Source organism: Diachasmimorpha longicaudata, chromosome 4 (genome assembly GCF_034640455.1).
Source record: "Diachasmimorpha longicaudata isolate KC_UGA_2023 chromosome 4, iyDiaLong2, whole genome shotgun sequence".
NCBI lineage: Eukaryota > Metazoa > Arthropoda > Insecta > Hymenoptera > Braconidae > Diachasmimorpha > Diachasmimorpha longicaudata.
In genome coordinates, this window is record NC_087228.1 from 9731865 (window position 1) to 9752048 (window position 20184).

The 20184-nt window shown below is 41.4% G+C and overlaps 1 protein-coding gene across 1 annotated transcript; it reads right to left on the bottom strand.

Annotated features, from left to right (window-relative positions):
• Window positions 1–10399: 10399 nt before the first annotated feature.
• Window positions 10400–12699, bottom strand: LOC135161285 (forkhead box protein fkh-2-like). Its single transcript, XM_064118719.1, has one exon. The coding sequence runs from the start codon at window positions 12498–12500 to the stop codon at window positions 11283–11285; it is 1218 nt and encodes a 405-aa protein (XP_063974789.1). The 5' UTR covers window positions 12501–12699; the 3' UTR covers window positions 10400–11282.
• Between the last annotated feature and the right edge of the window lie 7485 nt (window positions 12700–20184).

Sequence of the window (20184 nt, forward strand, 5' to 3'; positions counted from 1 at the left end):
TGTCGCGTGGTGTACGGCAAAGTGTGGGCGCCCCAAGCTCATCTGCGTACAAACAATGAGCCTCAAAAGACAACGAAAAAACCAAACCTCAACCAAAAAAAAAAAAAACCTCATGACAAGAATGATGATTTTTTCACGCGATCCAGACACTTTTAATTTTTAGTTTACGCTTGAACTCGATTAGATAATTCCATGTGCGATGTAAATTTCCGAGGGTGAAAACTCACTGGCGAAATGTAGAGTCACCCTCGGCACAAAGCGGGTACCGTGACTAATCGATGAGCACGCAGCCGGTCTTCTTCGATCAAAACGAAATTCACGGCTATCGTGTTTAGTCAAAGTCTCTCCCTCTCCTTCTCTCTCGTGGTAATGTTGCATGTTGTGCAGTTGTATCTCACGTTGATGAGAGGAGCATTTTGGTTATTGTAAACATTCAGAGTGTTCCAGTTTGGGGGTCATGATCTGGCGACTTTTCGGTTACACCCCTATTTGTTGAGAGGGTACTAAACTGTTTGCTAGGACACGTGACACTTTACTGATAGTCAGTCATGTGTGAGTATGCCAGCTATTTCCCATGACTGATTTTTTCAGGATGTTAGCTGCACTTTCAGCCGAAATTCAGGGTTTCAGGCACATTCAGGAGATCCCCGAAAGGCGAAATAGTTGAAACCGGAAAGAAATCGATTCGGTAAAAACGACTGGGCACTGAATGAAAAAACAGTGAATCGACTTCCTGATTTTCAATTGATTAATTGAGGATCGTAAAATGTAGACAATTGTCTGTTTTTAGGGGTTTTTTTGAGGACTATTACAACTGTGAGGGCCTAATTGCAGTCGACCATGAAGAAAACAGAAGGTTCCCACGGACGTTTACGTACCGATTGATTGAATTACTTTTTTATCGATAGTTTTTCTACGGTTTTTTTAATGTTCAACATTTAGCTGAAACTTCCGGTATATTTCTTGAAGATAAAATATTGAGGGCTATTAGATAAAATGGAGACAATATTTACCTAATTGTCACTTTCATTATCAGTCATTTACGAAACGTTATCTCTAATCATGGGCTAATCCAGCATTATCCAGTACGTACTAGAATTTGAAATTCGACAATCAGTGGTGGATGGATGCTATCAAAGATAATTCTAATTAAACGTAATTTTTACGATTTACGAAATCCAATTCTCGGGACTATTAAGAGTGATTAGTCATACATTCCTTAAAATCAAAGACGTCATAATCACAATTTTTTTGTCAATGAAAATTTTCTGTAGATAAGGTTGTCGCATTATTTTGGAGCGTCATTCAGGAAAAAAAAACGTGATGAGCTTCTGTTCCTGAGGTAACATACATTGTTGGGTTCATTGTCACTACGAAAACCAGAGGGCTCTCCACCGAAGGACAACTGGGACCCCAGTAATGTCCTTGGGGTACTCCATTTTTTTTTTATTTCCCCTTTTTTTGAGGTCCGCGGTGGTTCCAATTGGCTGCGGTCAATTCAGAAATTAAAAATGGTGGCATCCGGCGTGCGCCGCGGGGTCGATGAGTTGACCCCGTATCCTGGGTCGCCTAGGGGTCGAGTTGGGCCTCTTTCCTTCGTTGTAGCCGCGAGCGGGTCAATCGGTTGACTCCCTTGGCTCGCACTCGCGACTACTACATCTGTCTCAGCCCCTCTCCCTCCGCTGCAGCTACTTTTATAGTAGCATTCTTGGTACTTACGTATAGAGAGTCATTCATAAAAGTCTTTGGATTCATTCATGATGATGGCTTGTCTTACTCGGGATTCATCGTTTGAGTAAAATTTAAGGCGCGTGACACTCGGGATCAGGAGGTGAACCTCGAATGATGCGAGTTATTGCATGAATGAGTGACGTTGAGGATGTTATTTCATTCAGATGACGCTCAGACAATTTATGACATTTGTCATTGCCGGAAATGAATTTACAGAGTAAATTACTCACCGAATTTCAACAACAATAGCTGATAAAAACATTCAACTAATGATGTCGTTTAAGATTCTCATTCCAATTCTACGTTTTTCGGATGATATTTTATGTTATTTTTGCCAACAACATTCAGACACATTCGAATAAAAATACTAGACCTTTGTGGCGTTAACAATAATTTATTGATTACAAAAATAAAATTGCGGCACCCAACAAAAGATCTCGTGACGGATCATTAGAACGTGACGAATGCATAGTGTGGGGTTGCCACAGAGGGTACATAAGTACATGTAATTCGCTGTGGAGACTCAAGCGTGCATCAGTCTGTGATTTAACGTCCTACTCACCCCATTCTGCACACAAACCAATAATGCAAACCCGCTGCCCATTTCAGTACAACCCCCCTTTCTCAGCCCTGTGACCCTTTAAAACAAATACTCGCGTCACGAAACAAAGATCTCTTGATCTGGAAGTGGCAGTGGTGTGGCCCTTTCGTCATAGGCGGGTGGGATTTGGTGAAAGTGGAATTTTGAAAGAGAATGGGTACGTTTGAGACTTCTACTCGGTCCATTATACATGAGAACGTGGTGCTTCAGTGATTGTTTGATTGAAGACAAGAAATTTCAATTAAATAATTACTCATTGAATGGGACTTTTCGTTATAGTAAAACCGATAAAAACGAAATCAACCAGAAAAAATAATAATACAAAGAAGAAAATGAACGATGAAAAGTATTCTACTTCGATTTTTCAATTGTTTATTATTTATCTGCCCTATTTTTCAATTTTTAATAACACCAGCGACCTCGAGATTGAAAAAACGATCAAATTACATTGGAAAACGTATCAGTCCCACATATCCACCCCATAAACCCACAATTTCCCTTCGAATTCACCTCTAATTGCGGCATTTGTACGAAGAGGGACAATATCTCATCGAACAAAACGTAACCGATCCCCACAAAAAAAATACTGTGTTCCGATACGCCAGGAGGTGGCACGCGCTCAATTTTGATATAAACGTTTGACATGGGTACATATGTAACACGAGACACAAACCGGAAAGGACGTCAGACGAGTGTCACTCGGTCATCGTCTCTCCTCCTTCCAAATGTGTATTATGAGACCAACGCGTGCTGGGTTAACTGATAAGAGCATCGGTGCGATTGACACCGCAGATTTCCCTTTCAATCGGGAGATAAAAATTTGTTGGATAAAAAAAATGGCTTTCACGAGACTCGCGGCTCGGCGTCATCTGCAATGAAGGAGAGTCCGTCCGTGCTAGTTAAGTAGGAAGTGGATAGTGCCTCCGGTTTTATTGCCGAGGAAATTTTTGATCAAGACGCTTGCCATCAGTTTAAATAAGCCGGATCCTCCCGCGTATACACAAGGCATATTCGGTTACTGTCCCTTACCACCCACGGATTCTTCCCCCCACGCGCACTGCAGGTTATTATCACCATTATTAGGGTTTTTGTTATCTTTGTCTTGTTCTGAATAATTATTCCATCAGAAATTTCTTCATTACTTCAATTCATAATAATTTCAATTTTACTGGTCGTTTTTTTGAATTCGTTGGTGGTGAAGAGGCGAGAAATCGTCAATAATTTAGGCTTTATCGGTAGCCCATTAAATATTAATTAGTTAATGGTGCTCATTGGCAGAATTATCGAAGAATATTTTCGGATAGAGCTGGATAAAAAATGTTTTCTGTATTTTCAGTCAGAACAAAATTTATTTCAATTCAAATAAAAACCTTTGCTGGTAAATGTCGCTATGGGAATATTGAAAATAATGTTCTTTAAACAATTGCACATCTGACTGTCGTATCAGGAATGCTAAATGCAGCTGCTTAGATTTTTTTTTGTATTTTCCTAAAGCTCTTGAAGCCGGCAAGATGATGAAAGCCACTGCGAACAAGAGAAATTCTGAGAGCTCAGCTCTCCCAGTGACTCTAGATGGGGTTGGAGAAGAGAAGCCCCGGAAACACATCAAGGTTGGATAAACAGAGCAGTAACTTGTCCAACCGCGCTAACCAATTAACCATAACCATCGAAGGGTTTCCAGGGACAAAACAAAATCAATCTCCCATTCGTTGTTAGTCACCTATGCAGTTGACACAAGCCATGGGAGTCCAGTTCCAATTGAATTTCTCTTTGATGTTACTACACATTCACCACAGGAAGTGATTTCAGGCGCTGAAAAATTGTGACTCATGCAGATTTGTCACTCACATCAGGTTCGATTCATCCCGTTACTAAAAATATAATTCCGAATATTAGTCCAATTCACTAGACTATCGATCAAATTGATTTGATAAATCATTTATAGTTTTACTACTTTAGAGAGTTCTTGTTGTCATGGCCGTTCAAAATTTGCAATTTAATAAATGTTGTCACAAGTCAACGTACCCTGCAGATTATATCATTGAGCTTCATTTCGTGACACTCTCGCATCCTCGGATAAGAGCCGTAGAATCGCGCCGCGTGTCTAAACGCACTCGGTAATTCCTCCAAGAAACAATTACCCGAGTCTCTCCCTCTCTTTCTCTCCACCCGACAGCGCCTCTAATTGAACCCATTCAAGATCATGCCCAAGTGTTGTATCAGCGTATTCCACACGCATACACCAGCCTAGCAACACTCATCCTCATCCTCAAGTCGCATCACCACAACCATTGTCCCCAAATCGAAGGAAAAGAAGACAGATAATGTTTCATCGGCGTCTATTGCGGCGCTAATAAAACGCACATACGCATGTGTTGTGTGATACATTTCCGGTCGCCACCATTTCAACTCTCTTCTCATTCATTTTTCTCTTTTCTTTCACGCTGTGGTGTCTGTGCGACTAGCCAGGCTCATTCATCCGCTCCATTCGTTCGTTCATTCATTCGTTTAACACTTTTGTGCTTAGCGGAGATACGGGTAGAGTGTATCTGTCTCACTCTTCAACAACTGCATGGGAACAAGTCTTAAGTGTTTTGTATTGCATGATTAGGGTAATGTGTATCATTATGGGTGCAGTAGTGTCACCAGCCCTCTTCATTCACTCCTTGTTATCTCGTTTTAGAGAATTGATGGGACAAGTCGCAACAAGAACAAGTGAAATCTTCCCCAGATTACAAAATATTGATTAAAAATAACTGGGAATAAAATTATAGGACTAGTCATAAAAGTCTTTTTCGACACCGTCCTGAAGGAATGATAAATCATTGAAAATCGCCCATTCATTATTCCCTAATGAGTACAAACATGTATTACCTCCGAAGTCCCTGAACAAATCCAGAAAAAAAAAATTTTATCGGTTAAAAAAAATTACCCCGTAGCCACCCAAGTAAAACATTCACTACAGACAGTTCTCACTGCTCTATTTTTCCCCGTCAAATCAGGTTTCCTGACGAAGACCGGAAGTCAATGCCAGTTGTTAATAATAAACTCAATGGAGCATGTACAAGTTTACTGCGTGATAATGTGGAGCAACTATCCATGGTTGGCTTAATCGGTTTGTCGTGCAACTGAGAGATAACGCCCGGTGGATAACGAGGAGCGTTGATTCGTGGTGATCTTTTGCACGTAGGTGGGGTTGTCCAACTACTGCTGGAGAACTTGAATCCCCGCAAAGCCGTTTCTGGGCAAACTGGACGTGTCACAGACGGTCCAGAATTATTACTGAAAACGGCGGTGAGAGAGAGAGAGAGAGTGAGACAGACGTAGAGAGGGATGTGGGGGTTGTTATGGTGAGTGAGTTCTCTCGGCTTAAAAATTTTAATGAACGACTCATCGCTTCTTGTGGAAATTTGCTCCTGCACCCACGCACTCTAGGTACACAGCCTTTTATACCACTTTAGAGCGCGCGTGTCACGTCATGTTGGATCACCACTGACGCAGAATATTCTGATAAATTGACTATGGCAAAGGTTGTTTTCTTGTTTCTTTTCAACAGTCGTAACGCGACGGTGGGTTATTGTATTCTGGGCTGAAGAATTTTACCACATTTTTAAAATTAAAAATTATAGATTCCCTCTATTTAATTTTTAAGACCATTTGTGGGACAATTGGAAAATTTCCTGTTTGGTTTTTCATTTATGAAATATTATAAACCGCAGGGGCACCACCATTACGACGATTCCAACCCCATATTTCGAAAATCTGTTGCCTCCGCCTATTGAGATACGTCCGGAAGGAGCTGTCCCCCTCCCTCCCCCCCAAAAATCCCGCCTGAACCGAAAACCATCGACGGGAGTGTCCCTGCTTTCTTTTTCTCTCCCCCTTTGCAATACCAGCAAGAAAATAGTATGGCACCGTTTGGTTTTCTCGATTCTATTGACACAACCCCCCATCGCATCCCCTTATAGATGATTTCATGCGTTAGTTTACCATCGTTGCACCCCGAATTATGCTACCCCAGAGAAACCATTCCATCCCCACTCGGAGCAGCATAACGCACAAGATGGCGTTGTCAAAATAGCTGGGCTGAGATTAATAATAAGATCGGGAAACTTCCAAGTCAATTTCACACGAATGAATACAAATAAACACTGGTGGAATATTGATACTGTTAAAATGAAAGATCCAAAGTTTCAAAAATGATGAGGAGGTATTAAATTAAAAATAAAGAGTGGATGAAGAGGAAGTAAATACATACATTAGATTCACTAGTGAATAAATGAATACAATAAATGTAATTACTGGTAGAATAATATTTATAATTAGATAATTTTATTTTTTCAGAGAAAAATTATTAAAATCCCATTCCACTATCTGTCCAAATTATTTTTAACTATCAAAATTGTCTGGCTATCATTAAATTAATCGTTTTAAAGTTCCGATAATTAAGCTAATCTTTCTGAGGTTATTGAATGTCGATATTAAACTGATAGAAAACAAAGACTCGTGCAGATTAACACCGAAATATTCACTGATTCTGACGGCATTTTTGCCGGTAAATTTACCGAACTTTTCATCATTACTATCAAATGAAAATCCGTCAAATCATGAATAATTTGATTCCCTATTTAGAAGCCGTTATTAGAAGTTTCTCCATCAAATCTAATCAATGCTTACATAAACAGGAATGTTCTCCTCCAAAACACGAAACTCCTAAAATCTTAATTAAATCTCGATAGCAACGAACATCAAATGCAGAGGAGTCTCCGACATCTCAGAAGACAGATGAGTAAAGCCATGAAACCAACAATTTTTATATCCCCAAAAAACCCCAAATTCTCAATAATTGAGTAGTAAAGACCATCATAAACCCCAACCTAACTGTAAACAAAATAAAACTCACATCTGAAACTCAACGATCACGTGAAACTAATCGGAATGCACCAGTCGAACTACAAATTTGTCTCCTGAGACGTTTAAAAATACCTACGCAACGGCTCGGTGTACATCACGCTCAATGAAAAAAGTAAAATAACAACGGCGACGGGAGCCCATGTACTCTTGTCCACTTGGTGCAATTGGCCACGCAAGTGTTTACAGTCCCCCTCGGTTAATACGTGACACTATGCCAACCTTCGTACTCGTCTCATTCTAGACGCCGGCAATGTCTCCCAGTGGCAAAACTAGGGAGCGAGAGATAGCACCCGATTCTTCTCCATTAAGACTCGCCAATCGTCAATTGCACAACAAACAAATCCATCAAAGGATACCCAACTACCTCAGCTATTTTCCCCCCATCAACCGTCCATTCCACAACAAGTGCGGTAAAAATTCTTCCACGAGTACAAGGGTGGGAGAACGTGCCGAAAGGGATATTTCCAATCTTCCGAGTCCGAGAATTGGTGCCGCACCAGGAGCCTGGTGTTATCGAACTCAAAAGTTCGAGACAAGACACAACAAACCCAGACAATGTCCGATAATCGTTAATTATTTAATAATTACCTCAATAAAAGCGTTAGACCTGGCGCATACTTATGCACTTGAAATGTATGAAGATGCGAGGCACGTCTGGCAGTGGGTAGGCTGCACGGGTCACAATCCCATCTGCCGATCTCAACCGGTCTCTCTCTCCAACTCTCCATCCCCGCTCTCACCACTCCAGCTCTATCCCATTTTATCCACCTAAGCCCCCCTTCCTCTTCGTCACCACCCCTCTTCGCCGCCCTTTCCGTCAGTAACTCAAAATGTCTCACTCCATCTCGCTCGCAGCAACGGCTCCAGCAAAACAGACAACCACATCAACATTCATCTCGCCATTTCTCCTGCTCGCACCCTTTCAGTTGATATAAAACCCAAGTATAACGCACACCAACGGCCCTTCAGATAGACTTAAACGTCTGCTCTTGGGGACTTGCTCGCTGGGAAAATATAGTCCCACTGGTGCGAGCCCTCGCTGGATGATAGTCATTATCTTCCCATTTTTGATGAGCAAAATTTCATTTTCGATGGGAAATCGATGCTGAAACACCTCTCATAGGGGTGATAAGGGAGAGTTTATTTGTTGCTTTAGAAACAAACTTATTTTTACCCTTCCAGTGGGTCTATAGATGCACAAACAAGGAACAAGTCACCACGATCGTACGCCATCGCTTACCTCTCCCATTATCTTATTTACGCGCTCATTGTCTCAATGTATCATACCAATATATCGAGCCATTACTAGTATGTGTATACGCACCTAATCGTAAATCGCTCGTGGATATGTACACGCGTATTACTTCGGTACAAGTGATGGGGACAGTTACCCAGTTTAAAATCAAACATCTCAGTGACGTTTATAATACACCAGTTGATGAAACACGTACACACCAATCAAAATTGAACGAATTTGCAATTTATGTGACGCTCTCAGGCTCTTTACATCATTTCTTTCATTATGGATCAGTTTAGATGTCTAGGTTGCGTAACGAGGTGGTACGGGATTAGTCAACGGGGGGAGTAATGCAACCATTCCGAATTGATATTGAATTACTCGGGGTTTATTTATTCTCTAGTTTTGCTTATTTTGCTGAGTATGGGAGTGGAAAATGTTGAGTGATCGTTCCATTGTGATGATCGAAATTAATTGGTTCATTAATGAACATTACTTCCAAAATTTTATGTACTTTGTCGTAAATTATTTCAACTTTTTCGACCAGAAGCGTACTGAAGAGCCAAGTTGATTTCTAGAATTTTTTCTCGTCTCGAACACCCTTGTTCCGATTTATTCCCTTTTGACCCAACCCCCGCCCCTGCGCCGCATCACCGAAGGACACAGGTAAACCTCAATCGCGTGATAAATATGCCCAGGTACAATTGTTTATTGTCGGGCTACCGCGTTTATTGTCGAGCGGTAGCCCGACAATAAAATCAAAAAACTTTGTCAGAATGCAGACTTCGACATCGGTAATCGAACTCAAGTCCTCCACGTGACAGCTCTGGAAGGTAACCATGTAGCCACTGCCGTCGGTCGCAAAAGCTGTCTTATGTAGCGAGATGATATAACGTCTGGGTCGGCGAGATTAAGTAAGAAAATACCAAATAGGCGTAGAATAATTATATTTTAAAAAATTAGAAGAAGTCAACTCGTTCAGAGGTTCTAGTAGGACTGCACCCTTGCACTCATCCGTTGGACAGAGGTGGGGATTAGGAAAACTGTTGATAGGGCAATTATTTCGATGAAAAATATTGCGTTGTAATTTTTCGCGAAACATCTGTGCTTTAACTGGTAGATAAAAAAATAATTTTAAATCTAAAGAATTTTTGCTCTCCTGGGACGTGTTTCGCTCTCCCATGATTTATCAATAAAAAATTTAATACCGCAACCCAATTGGTAAACTATTGCACTTTGTAGGGTTGATATAAAACGATGAATTAAGGTCTGCACGAGAATTACATAATCTCCTGAATATAGCTGGCGTGCTACATTGATCCACGCCAATGATACCACGATTATTACCCCCTACAAAAAGTTCATAATTCTTCCATGAATAAATGATGAATAATAACCCTCCGAGCGAGGAATGCAGGTAAAAATGGACGACCAACTCGTTCACCAGAGCGAGAGAAAATATAGTATAAGAGGAAAAATAAAACCAGAAGAATAGGGAACAATATTTGGAAAATATTTGTTACCTCGGGTTGAATTCAAATGGGACCAAGGTCGTCAAAAGTATGGTTTATGGTTGAGCCGAAGTAATAAAGTAATTTAGTGACCCGGTTGGCTTTTCCTCTACCGTTCTTCAATCCATTGTCTCCCAATGACTTTGTTACCTCGGATGTTTTGACAGCCAGCGGGTTATGCTTATTATATTTGCAATGGAGATTTCAGAATTTTTTTCTACTTTCCTTGAGTCCAATATTTAATAATAAATCGTAACAATGTTCATATCAGCCCATAGCAAAAACGAAGTCTCAATTTCTGATGGCCATCAGAGCTTTAATGTGCGATGGAATAATCAAAGCGGATGAGGAATCAACGAAGTTCGGAATTCAAAGTTAATGAAGAAAGGAAGTGTTGAATGACGAAACATTGAGTTATAAAAAAAGGTTGTGAACATTTATTCATATTGATCTCCTCCCATCTCTATATACAACACCTCAGAATCGTTAATAATTTCTCTTTTCTTTTCTCTGTACAAATAATAAACATAAAAATTGCCGAATGTCACGATTGATAGAAACGAACATTCGTCAACGAGAGATCTCAGATAATTATACAATCTAAATCACTAATATAATAGTTCTCTCAGTTCTATATACAATATAATATCATTTTCTAAACCTTTATCATCACTCGGAGAGGCCTCCACTTGTGCAGTTGCGCCTCGAAATTTGGTAATTCGGAAATAATTAAACTCTTGCCTGATAAATTTCTTGGGTTTTGATTCTAAAGAAACCCCTGAGATCACTCGTAAATCCCTCATGTAGGGCCGTACTAGGGCTGTGAGGTCCCTCAGATTTCGCTGAGAAGGCAAGAGTTTTGTTCAGAGATACATCTTTATGTGTATCAACAATTTTACTTATTTACATTTCATACTAACAAGTATAAATGAAATGTCAAGAAATGTTGTGCTTGTACGAAAAATAAACCTACTTATTCATCACAAGAAAATTCATTTTCGTAGAAATTCTGGTGATTTCTATATTAAAACTTTTTATAGTTAAGCCTACAAAACTGTTTAATGAATAGATATCATTTATGATTTCATAAATCTTCTTGTACTGAAAAAGTTGTCCTTGTGGTGAGGACCAGAGGAAAATTTCCTGACGAAGTTATTTCTCGCGATAAATAAAGCCGTACGTCTGCCAAAAAACACCAGCTCGGTATTGTTCTAGAACAATAAAAAAGGAAAAAATATATATAAAAAATTTAATCACTGGTAACGGTAACTCGTGAATCAGTTGTAATTCAGCTCTGCCTCCCAGTGAGAACAGTGATGGGTTTCAGCAGCAGCATCGGTGGACTGTGAGTATGAGGCCTGCTCTGGCCGACGGAATTGCAAGCGGAGGTTGGTGGTGAGTGTGGAGACATTGGTTCCGGGCTGCTACCAGGAGATGCTGTCGTTGAAGTTGGTTGACTGGGTAGATGATGTTGGCCCAAATGATACCTGGGCTGTCCAAAGACAGCCTGATGCTGTTGATGGGCGGCGAGATTCCTCAGGGTGGTGTAGAAGTCGTAAGGATTGCCAGCAGAAGGCATGGCCGGTGCTGACAGGCCACTGGGGTATCCCGTTGGTGCTTGAAGAAGTCTCTCCATGGAGAAAGCCCCGTGATTCGGTGGGGCTGCTGTGGCTGGCACTGGCTGGGGCTTGCAGGGCATGCTGGTGGAGCCAGGTAATAAACTGGCGGGATAGCCTGCCGGTGTTGGATAAGCACCACTCGCTGGTGGATATCCAGCTCTGTGTAGATAAGGCAATGGGTACAGGGATGCTGGCCACACTGGTGGTACATAAGGTGTTTGATAAAGTCCACCAAGCACAACACTCCTTTTGAAAGCCGCCAATCTTGATCTCGAAGCCGCTGTCGTTCTCCGCCTCAATTTACCAGTGGTACCACCAATGAACACATCCTCGGAGCTCGGGTCCAGCATCCAGTAGTTGCCTTTTCCCGGATCATCGTAGTGACGTGGTACTTTAACAAAGCACTTGTTAAGCGACAAATTATGACGAATTGAATTTTGCCAGCCCTGCTTGTTGGTCTCGTAGTAAGGAAAGTGGCGCATTATGTACTCGTAGATGCCGTTCAATGTCAAACGTTTCTCGGGGCTCTGACGAATTGCCATCATTATGAGGGCGTTGTAACTGTACGGTGGCTTTTCGTTCTTCTTCTTCTCCTCACTCTGCTGATTTTGCTGGCTCGAGGGGCTCTCGCTGGCTGCATTACGAGAGCAATCGAGTGGCGGTGTCTCAGCCCCGTCGCCAGTCACATCCAAATCACTGGAATCATCGCTGTCATCGGGGTGAGAGATCGTTGGGGAGATCGAAGGCTGATTCGTTGGGGTTGACGGAGTGCCAGTACAAGCCTCCGGGAGTATACTCCGGATGCTGAAGTTACTCTTTAGGGGTGCTCGCGGGGGTGGCGATGCCGTCACTGTCTGCTGCTCACTCGAGCCCTCCATATTCACCATTTTTTAGTCTATTTGTCACTGTCCCGTAGTTTTGGTATCCAATAACACTTCAACGTCCTCACTAAAACACAAGCTCCGGTATTTGGGGTGTACAACACACTGAACACTATCGATTCTATCGGTAATTATTCAAATTAGAAACTTTTGAATGTCTAGGGTGACTTAGGTTGACTTTCGACGAGCGAAGTGCACCGTCTGAACGGTCACACGTATCTGCGGGTTCCCCCACTGTCGCCGCTTATATACGACCGCTCAAGCACCGCCTATTTCTTCCGAGGACGCACCCGCCTTCGCTCACCTCCAACCGGATTGGAGAATCCTCGATCGCCGTTTCTCACCCCACCACCGCTGTTTGTACCCAATGTTTGACAGCAAACAATGCAAACAGCCGGGGCGCAGGGACTCACTGCCCAGAGGTGGGCCAAGGTGGGGAGCGCAGCCGCAACACACATGGAAATACAAACAAATCGTGGGGCTCCTCTGTGCTTCACCCTCGCGGTTTTTTTTTCTCTTCCAACGCTTTTTACTGCACATCCCCTCCTCCCCCCATAGTCGCTCTCACCCAATCATCATGTGAGCCCACTCATTGTGGTTTATTCTGTTTGGAGTCAAGTAATTCGGTGCATTTTTTTAGGACGCGATCGCTCGTGAGTCATGCGGTTTTCGGAACTGGGACGGAAAGACGATATTCGCAGACTGAATTTTTTTTTGGGGTTTTCTGAGGGGTGAAGGTAAGCGCAGAAAGCGTATTGGGGCGTATCCATAAATATCATGAATTTATACACACATAAACATAAACATAAACATTCTGTTTCATCTTTGGTGAACGCACAAATTTTCCATATAAAAAATTTTTTTCTGGATGAACTTGACACATTTTTAATTCCACAAATTATTGAGTTACGTTTACGCCTATGTTCCTTTTTAATCCGATTAATGCCCAGGGTTTGTTGCAAGGAGTAAAGGTAAGTGACAACGGAGACTGAACTATTGTGGTGGTCGTGTCCTTAATTTCCGGACAAGCCCTGCATTCCCTCTTATTTTATTGACCGTGCTTAACGTCATTACAGCGGGGTAATACAATGGAATATTATTGGGTAGTGGTCAAGGTCCTTGATAAGTACAAAGTGGGAGGGGAAGACAGCAGTAAATCGGATAAACTTTAGCCAAAGCGATTTTTTCGGGGCCATCGTCGGTCTAACAGGATGATGATGCCTGTGGGACAGGGGGAAGGAGAACACCCCAGTAGTCTAATGACGATGGCTCTAATACCTGCTGTATAGCACACCCTAGTGGCGCCGGACGACATCAAAAAGTTTCAAAGTCGATAGGGGTAGTCCGTTTCACCCCCCACTTTTTACAGTCCGGTACTTTAGTCTTTATTGTCTCCTAAACTGTGCATTATTATTAGTTATGTTGTTCTTTTGAAGTATGAGAATTAGTACAGATATTGTGGTGTTTGGGACTGACGGACAAACATTAGAGGAACCATTTTTCGGGGATATATCTTCCGTAAATCTATCCAAAAGGGTATTGCAGCACTTTGGGTTTGAGTTTTCCCCAGATTTAGGACAATGTCTGACGCACCATTGCGTGCGGATCATTTCTACCTAAGCGATGACAAATTAATCTCTTGGCTTATAACAAATAATGTTATAAGAAATATTTTGGAATTTAAATGTTCAGGAATTTCAAAATGTATTTGGAAACACTGAAAATCAATAAATAAATAAATCATTTTTTTGCAATTATTATTTTTCATCTACGTTTTTTAAACTGTCAATCTATTGTGCCGGATTCTGTGGTAATAAAATATAGTCTGGGATATAAGGATAAATACAAACACGTATTTAACATATTTTTGTCACTCCAAATTTTGTTAATCAAAATTGTTGTGAATTGATTTATCACATATTGGGTTCAATTAAATTTGTTGACTCTCTCGACCGAGGTTAATCGGTTAATCAGACAACTTGAGTCACAGTTTCAATGGCCGAAGGCACGATTCACTGTGAGAATGGGACCCGAGAATGTCCATGAAACCCCTCATAAATAACGAGAAACAAACGATCATTTTGATATCTCACTATTTTTGGGATGAAATTTTTCGGTTTTCCCTGACATCAGAGTGTTTCGGTTTTGGGGAAGGGAGAGGGGACCACCTGGGCGTGGACGAGAATTTTTGATAGCATCAGTGGGGGCTGGCATAGTCTGGAGTCAGCAAATGGGAAAACAATGTTTCACTGATCTCTGCCGCAAAAGTCAAAGGCTCACGAGCGCTGAATATAACTTTTCAACGGGATAGAATGATGGCTCTATATGTGTATCCAGACCCTCCCGCCGTGAATACGTCGTCACCCTGCGGTGAGACGAAGATTTACCTGTATTCCTGAATATTTTTCTCCTTTTTTGAATTTTTAGGGCCAGTGGAAAGTTCCGAAAATAACGAAGGGCCAATATCCCACGAAAATAATTAATAGAAGAGAGATAAAAAGAAATGGGGAAATGTAAATGAATATGAAAAATGAGAAAATTCTCAGAGTCAAATTATTTTCAGTTTATTTATAGAGAATTTATGAATAATCATTTTTTAACCCACATTTGTCATGATACAAATTTAAAAAATGATATTTCACACACGATGGAAGGGAGGGGTTTTTTAAAATCACCTGTGGCGTCTTAATAAATAATTGAAATTATTCAAAATATTGGAGATCTGAATTTGAAATGGAACCGTTCGAGAAGAAGCTCGTTTTTTTATCTAGTTCTGAAAATCACAGGGATACGACGAAGAAGAGTACAGGATGCTGGGGCAGGCGTATCCAATTGGGGTAGCAAGAGGGCACTCATTACATCATTATCGCCGGAGCACGCCGCATTCGCCACACCCTTGAGACTCCCGGTATTGTTGAATATGTTGGATTCCGTCTCCTCTCTTTCCTTCGTTTTTTCACGTCTCTGAATTTCCCTTTTCCCTTTCATCTAGACCACGTCCAGGGACGCTTGTATGGCCGGGTATACACCCAATTTCGGTGAAAACGTCTGCGTCTCCCCTCCCCACGACGACAACCCCTCCAACATCGCCGAGTCCTATTATTTTCCATTCCTCTTCTGCCCTGTGTATTCCTCATGCTGTTTTTATGACTCCATCGACGTTTCCACCTACAGGTCGAGCCAGGTATAGGACCCGGGGACAGTGGACCAACAAACGATCGCCTATTTGTTCAACATAGGAGTCTACTGTAGGCATACAATCGACATCTGCCGATCACAACTTTCCACCATTATTTTTCATTAAAATCACATCAATTTTTTTTCTCGTTATTTACAGGAAGAATTCAATTAACGTATTTTCCAATGATTTCCCGAGGAATGCGCTGAATTACTTTGTTTATTTCAAATCAATTAATCCTATTGAACCTGGTGACTAGACTGAGATGAAATCCACAAACGTCTCAATTTGGTTAACATTATTATTTGTTCCTTCAGTCATTCTGAGAGATTCCGTTACAACGTTGTGATTCTAGTGTCAGAACCCCCCAGTTTTTCCAATATTTTGAGGAAAATAGAGTCAAACGGATAATCCATATCCAAATTCTGACACAAATCTATCCACGTTTTGATCAACAATACACTCCCCCCTCGCGTTATTTTTTCATTCTCCGCTGACTCTGAATTCAAAGTCAGTGGCTTTTCCGCATGAAAATACAAACTCGCTGTATTTTTTTCCCACACTGGGAAATAAACAATAACCCCCCTGTATGGATAATCTTTTTAGGGCCTCCAGCCGAGTGAAAAAGGGTTGAGAACTGTCGCGCAGACCGGCGGAGGAAAAAAAAAGGAGAGAAGCTCGGTCAAGCGGAGAAGTCAAGCATACCCTGCACCAACTACCACGGCCGCGAGAGAATTTTTCATAGAATCCTAATGCGACTTAGTTTCTCTAACTTAAAAAGTTAAGCAGGTTAACCTGTCGACGTAAGCGGTTAATCTCGTGAAATCTCCGTCGGTCACCTTTTGGCGATGGGATTCGGCCGACAGACGCGGGACGTGAGGGGTCTTGTGTACCTTAGATCCAGGTGCTGGCATAAAAAAAAATAAATAACGCCGTAAAGTGTCAGGAGGAATATCTATGACCACTATAATGGTTTTATTAATATTATACGTTCTAAAAAAATCGTTAAGTCATCGGTGATATGTTTGGGCCTTTTCCGAGAGTTTTTCATCGACATTACTTTTTTTATTTAGCTCATAACGGCTGCGGTGAAGCAAGATTGAAATAAATATAACAAGATACCTTCCCATAGTCGTTTTTATTTTCTTTTTTAAGGTAAATGCGTTGGACTAGAGTTTTTATAGAAAAATTTTCTAGAAATGATACCTGGAGAGCTGCAATAAATTAATTAGGGACTGAATCATGCGAGAAATATTTTAAAGAGGAACCATTTTGCCCCACAATCTCAATATCTGATAATAAATTTGGAAGTAGAAAAATGTAGTCAGGATTAGTTAATGCGCCGTTAGGCGGTCGCACGACTGTCGCCCTAATCCCGATTTGTTTCCCTTTCCTCTCACCGTCAACTACACCGCTACTCAACGCCCAGTCATCCACTGAAAAATAATATCTTGTACGAAAATTGAATACAAACGGGGGTGGTCTGTTGTCCACTGGAGACTGTAGGCGCGAACTAAACACAGGGCTTTGTTGGACTTTGTCGGAATTAGAAAACTTTTATGCACTTAAAACTGGCGACAAGGGGAATGGGCCCATGAGAAAGTGAAGGCAATGCGATCCCTTTTATTATTTACGGATTAACCCTTTGAAAAGGAGTCTCCATTCTGGAGAGTGAGACGATCATTGAAATCTTTTCGGAATTACTGGATCTGGAGGTGCGCCAGTGATTCAATTTTTTCCCAGGAAATTTTTCATTACGCGGCGACAATTTTTCTCGAGAAGTTTTCGTAGAACTGGGACAAAAATACAAAAACCAAATCCATATATTATTTTTGATCGATGTGAGGAGATTTGAGATGACATGGATACCACTCCCAGCCACCTTAAGGATGTGCTATAAATATTGATATACATGGAGTGAAGTTTTATCCCGGCTGAATGCGCAGTGAGAAAATTCGAGAAGATAGTTACACGTTATCCCTCTGTCAATGTAACTGTACACCAATTATCGAAGTCCCACAGATGAAAGTTGAGACTTCATGACCAGTATAATATCCTCCCCTCTTCGATGCCATCAAATGTATCTTTCCTCGCATTGCAGCTTCATCTTATTAGCCCCAACTACATGAAAACATGATTTTTTAATATTTTTTCGCGAGATTTTTGTCTCAGGAAAAATTGTAATTATTATCCATAACCCTACTGGCGTTTTTGCAGAAAATTTTTCTTCATATAATCAAAAGAGTGAGGCCAACTCTTCGGGAAAAATTCTACAGGTGTTGTATCGAAATATTCATGCCGAAGGCCCCCCCATTCCTCCCCATTTTCCATGGGGAAAAATGCTCGAGGGCAACCCTTGAGTGTCCACCTTGTTAAAAGTAACAACCATCCCAACAAAAGTTCCCTCTCACCTTATATTTCCAATCGGTTGCATCAAGTTACGTACACCCTCCAGTGCTCTCTCCACCGCCGCCCCTCATTCCCCCAAGTGGTAAGACAAGTTTCAGGTAACGCCGTAAAAACTGCGATTCCTATTGCGGTCCCCAGAGCGCATTATTTATAGTAGTCTCTCCTGTGGTCACGCCTGCACCATATAACCCCCAGCATTGGCAAAGAAATAAGACAGAAAAACTGAAAAAAAGTCATTCCTATGGAGAACGCTTTTTTTCGGTGAAGTGGATGTGACAGAGAGACAGTAGAGGCAGTTGTAATGTGGACAATCGTATACCCACTGGTCTTAACTGTGGTTTTACGATTTTTTGAGGGATAAAAAAAATTTATACTTTGCCTTCCGGATGGCAGAGTCCCCCAAGTTCATGCGCTTGATGGTGGCATGACCTCAGAGTAATATTTTTTAGTGCTAAAAAAAAGAAATGGCCCTTCGAGTGTTTGCCGGAAATATTTAAAAACATTCTGGTGGCTTTTTAGAGGGAATCGAGCGGTTGTCCACTGCAATTAAAACTTTTTATGAAACAAATACCATTAGGAATGTCTGAGGGAGTGAATGTAGATGTTATTTTTTCCGGAGAATACACAAATTGTTTATCCACCAATGTCGATGAAAAATGTTAATCAATGTAGCTGTTCTAACTGTCAAAAGCCGGACGTCGACAATTTGCCAAAGCCTTGATGTCTGAGCGAATTGAATCACGTCTTACGTATGATCCTCGGCCTTTGTGCGTGCAAATATTTCCTTTATTCGTGTCTGGTACATACGATATCTCAATCGCCTCACGTCCCACTGACAAAATCCCATCTACCAATCCCCAACAATTTGCTTCGTCTTTTATCCATCAATGTAGAGCATTTCTGTTGGATGAGAATGTAAAGTGTGATGTGTTGGTACCCCCTTTGGCCACTTGTTTGCTTTTGATACCGGGAGATTAAAGTTTATTCGATAGCATCGACCTTAATATTCCGGGGGCTTTTGTGTATGGGTTATAGCCGTGAGCGTCGTCGCATAAGCATCATAACAAGTTGAATGGGTTATAAGAGACTCGTATGTAACTTGCTTCTTAAAAGAGAGACTAATCGCGGTACGTTGGATTGAATGACCAAGGCTCCACGACGTTTATATTTCCAGGGGATGTGGTAAAGTAATATTAAGCACTCTGGTATAATTAGTTTGTTGTATCACCGGAGAGTTCGAGTTAGAGTTGGAACCGTTTGAGTCCGATGAATTGGTAATGCGATAGTGGGCATATGTTGGGCAATGCTGTCTGGATCGTCTCATCATTTGAAGAGTGAAGTCTTGTGGGGATTATTCCACATGAGGTTTCATTGCTTTCATACGCTGGATGGATCCACTCTCCACATCATTTTGTTTATAATTATATGGAAAGGAACTTTCTATTAAAATTCTGATGCGAGTGCTGGATAAAATTGTCCTGGAACTATTTGGTAAAAATTCAAGACAATTGTAATTGCAATGTAAATAGTCATGAAAACATCTACCAATTCATATTTATGGTGGAACCGTTGAATTCTTCGTGATTCAAATTGACTTACGTCGCGTCCTAACTCGTATATCAATTGAATTTGTACCACCTGGGCCACCTGGGAATTAGGGTATTCAGGTTGACGAGGAAACTGGCACAGTTTTACAACACGGCACTTTGCATGGCCGCAGGAAGGAAGCCTCAGGATGATGGATCTACTATCCAATGGTTCGTACATACATCCAGAGGAAACTGAAGGAGGCGTGAATGGTCGGATGATTGGATAAAGAAGTCTCGAGCCTCTTCGTTTCCATTCTGGACATGAGGAAGAGCGTCGTCAATGGGGGGGGGGGCAGAGGGGAGGGACATTTTGTGGGCCCTTGCAAAATAATCTCTTTGACTGCCATGCGCTTCACAATAAACGAAAAAGGGCACCGCTGGCAGTGGCGACTTGCGGGCCCAATTCCCTTCACAATACTTTTCATGTCAATGAAGAAGGAATAGAGTCGTTGATGTCGGGACATTTTTTGAGGGAAAAGAAATGTAACAGGAAAGTCATTTGGTTGGATATTGT

Bases quoted from the DNA above. Each gene is read 5' to 3' on its own strand.
- LOC135161285 (XM_064118719.1), bottom strand. From the start codon at position 12,500: ATGGTGAATATGGAGGGCTCGAGTGAGCAGCAGACAGTGACGGCATCG.